We start from the raw sequence: 3,566 nt of genomic DNA on the forward strand, positions 1-3,566 counted from the left end.
AAACTCCTAATTTGCTGCTTATTAATAGTTAGTAAGGTAGTTTAAAGGGATAGTTCACCCAAAAATGAAATTCTGTCATTAATTACTCGCCCTCATGTCATTCCAAACCCATAAGACCTTTGTTCATCTTCGAAACACAAATTAACACAATTCAACCATATTCAAACAGAATTGTTGAATAAATTGTTATTATTGTTTTCTTTGTGCACAAAAAGTATTCTCTTAGCTTCGTAAAATTACGGTTAAATTGTGTTCATTTGTGTTTCGAATATGAACAAAGGTCTTATGGGTTTGGAATGACATGAGGGTGAGTAATTAATGACAGAATTTTCATTTTTGGGTGAACTATCCCTTTAAGTTTAGGTATTGGGAAGAATTAGGGATGTAGAATATGGTTATGCAGAATATGTACTTTATAAGTACTAATAAATAGCCAATATGTTAATAATAGGCATGCTAATTAGAAACTAGTTAACAGTGAGAATTGGTCCCTATACTAAAGTGTTACCAACTCACCACCATTCACACTTTACATTTCTTGAGAAAATGTCAAAATATGAATTATTAACAAATCACATATAGGGCTAGTTGACAAGTATAATTAGAACACAATGTGCTATTTTAAAAGGTCTGAAAGAGAGTGTTGTCGTGCTTTATAGTATCTAACACTGTAATGGACACACGCAGCATCTGTGATGCGGCTCTGACTGATGCTTTCTATTCAACAGATGGTGGATTAAGTTGCCCGGCAGGCTTAGTCAACAGAGTGGCAGTTGAAAAAAACACTGATCACTAGCCTACGTTAAGATTCCCAGCTTTCACTGTTGCATGACATCACATCCTTTATGGTTTCAGTTCCTATAGTGGTGATCTTGCCCTTGCTGTTGTACTGCTATACAAGAAAAATTTAATTTTTGTCATGACAGTTTCATCATTTTGTTGTAGAATTAATGAATATATTAATAAAACAAATGTTACAACTTACAAAGCAATATATATATATATATATATATATATATACAGTATATATGTGTGTGTGTGTGTGTGACCCTGGACCACAAAACCAGTCATAAGATATATTTGTAGCAATACTCAACAATACACTGTATGGGTCAAAATTAACGATTTTTCTTTTTGCCCAAAAATCACTAGGATATTAAAGGGGTCATATGATGCGATTTCAATTTTTCCTTTCTCTTTGGAGTGTTACAAGCTCTTGGTGCATAAAGAAGATCTGTAAAGTTGCAAAGACTAAAGTCTCAAATCCAAAGAGATATTCTTTATAAAAGTTAAGAGTCAACCACGCCTACCTAAAACGGCTCGTTCTAACACACCCCACATACCTACGTCACTATCTGGGAAGAGTTGCATAACGCCGCCCAAATAGTGACGTAGGTATGTGGGGGCGTGTTAGAACGAGCCGTTTTAGGTAGGTGTGGCTGACTCTTAACTTTTATAAAGAATGACAAAATATGTGTGTGTGTTTGTGTGTGTTTGTGTTTATGTGTGTGTGTGTGTGTGCGGTGTAATGGCCAGTGTTGGGTAGGTTACTCCCAAAAAGTAATTCATTACTAGCTACTAGTTACTGTGCAATTAGATTACTATACTAATTACTCTAAAAAAGTATTACAATTCTTACAGTTTCAATTTTGACGTTAAATCCGCTATTGTTTTATATAGAAATGATTTATAGTTTATACAGTGTTTAACATAATTACATCAGAAGTAACTGTAATTAAATTACAGAAAAATGAAAAGTAATCCTGTACTTTACTTTTTTAAGGGAAAGTAATTAAAATGATCATTAATTAATGGTCATTAATTCCTTAGTATTCATTACACCCAACACTGGTAACGGCTGCTGAAAACTCACATTTACCAACAAAGGAATAGGCCTAAATTAAATTTTCAAACATATTCAAAAAGAAAACTTCTTTTACATTGTAATAATATTTCACAATATTGCAGTTTTTACTGTATTTCTGATCAAATAAATGCAGCCTTGGGGAACATAAAAGAGTCTTCTTTCAAAAACATACAGTTTTACATAGATCTTAAATTAGCATTGATTTCCTTTTATGTAAAAAGGATATAATTGTGAAAAATGTCAAGAAAGAAGAGCATGTTCAATTTCTTTACCTCTTTATAAGAAGACATGATCCTTTCAATGGCATCAGCCCCTGAGGCCAGTAGATTGCGAGCTGTTGTAAAGGCCTCTGTTCGTTCACTCACCAACACTTGCGTCTGACCGTCAGCCAGCTCTTTAAGAAACAAATGAATATGAAACATGACATCTTTAAGCAAATACTACTCTTATATGACCTATAATTCTGAAATAGAAGCACTGGAACATCATTAAAATAAAGCTCAACAGAAATTGCAATGAGATTGTATATATAGTACAAACTACACTTCCACATACTGTTGTCAGCAAAGCCAGTGGCAGTGATAATGGGCACTGCCACCATAACAAGGCCACTTCCACTCCAGACGTACTTCATGAGGAACTGTTCAATCATGATGTACCACAGACGTTTTGATAGAATGAGGTTCATCTGCTCCGCCAGGGCACTATAACACTTCTGCAGCTGCCTCATCTCCACCTGCCACATGAGAACACATTAAATATACCAATGATTGAGAGACTTCAAAAAGTAAATGGCTAGTTATGGAAATCAGAAATTAATCAGATTAAACAGAATTGCAAAGTTTGCTTACAGCAAATTGTATGGGTCAAACTTATAGATTTTTCTTTGATGCCAAAAATCATTAGGATATTAAAGGCAGGGTATGTGATTTTTCAAAAACACTTTAGAAAACTGATTCGGGCCGAATAGCCAAACAAACTTGTAGCCAATCAGCAATAAGGGGCGTGTCTACTCGTGATGTGGAGGAGAGAGCTTTCAGTGCATGGGATGGACATTAGCCGAGCCGAGCGACAGAAAGATAGAGATGGCGGATAAAAAAACAAAAGAGGAAAACGTCTGCGGAACGACAAGGCAAGAAGTAGGACCCGTGTAAATATCGGATCAGCTTTCCAGCGCTGGAGAGAACTCAAGGAGCGGAGGCCTGCGATCGGACGCCGAGGTTGCTTTGTTTCTTCTCAATAGGTGAGTAACACAGTGTCTACAACAGCTAAAGTCTGCCTACACCGGACGCGATCAAACGACCGTTGAAAACCATTTGAAATTTGTGTCAGCACGTCATAAATAGAACCCGGCAGCAGTTTTCTGTCGGGGATTTGTTGCACCGCCGCTCACGTCCGTAGACACGGTGTAACATTGGTTTTGCTTTGTTTCACAAAACTAATCGTTGCCTGGGTTGCGTACGTATATGTGGGGCGGAGCTATCAAAATAGGGGCAAGACCCTTTTGGGGTAGGGCCGTGTTTGTTTTGGTGATTTCAAATATAAACATTGGCTACCAGAAATCCCTCACTCTGCCTTTAACATGGATTTTCCTTTAATCGGTCGTTGTTTTATCACTTTGGTCTGATACATACAAAATCAATGCAAAGCATTAAAGGGGTCATATGATGCTTTTTTAAAGATCATTATTTGGTGTATT

The 3,566-nt window shown here is 36.5% G+C and overlaps 1 protein-coding gene across 1 annotated transcript in view; it reads right to left on the bottom strand.

The window, feature by feature from the left end:
- Positions 1-3,566, bottom strand: part of LOC107726821 (ATP-binding cassette sub-family D member 2-like) — a 12,179-nt gene that overhangs the window by 6,227 nt on the left and 2,386 nt on the right. The window contains exons 2-3 of the mRNA XM_016536522.1: positions 2,423-2,603; positions 2,140-2,261 (exon numbers count right to left, since the gene is read on the bottom strand). Coding sequence (XP_016392008.1) covers positions 2,140-2,261; positions 2,423-2,603 — 303 coding nt within the window. The remainder of the gene's footprint in view (positions 1-2,139; positions 2,262-2,422; positions 2,604-3,566) is intronic.

This window comes from Sinocyclocheilus rhinocerous, unplaced genomic scaffold (genome assembly GCF_001515625.1).
Source record: "Sinocyclocheilus rhinocerous isolate Xijiao unplaced genomic scaffold, SAMN03320098_v1.1 scaffold155, whole genome shotgun sequence".
NCBI classification, from domain to species: Eukaryota; Metazoa; Chordata; class Actinopteri; order Cypriniformes; family Cyprinidae; genus Sinocyclocheilus; species Sinocyclocheilus rhinocerous.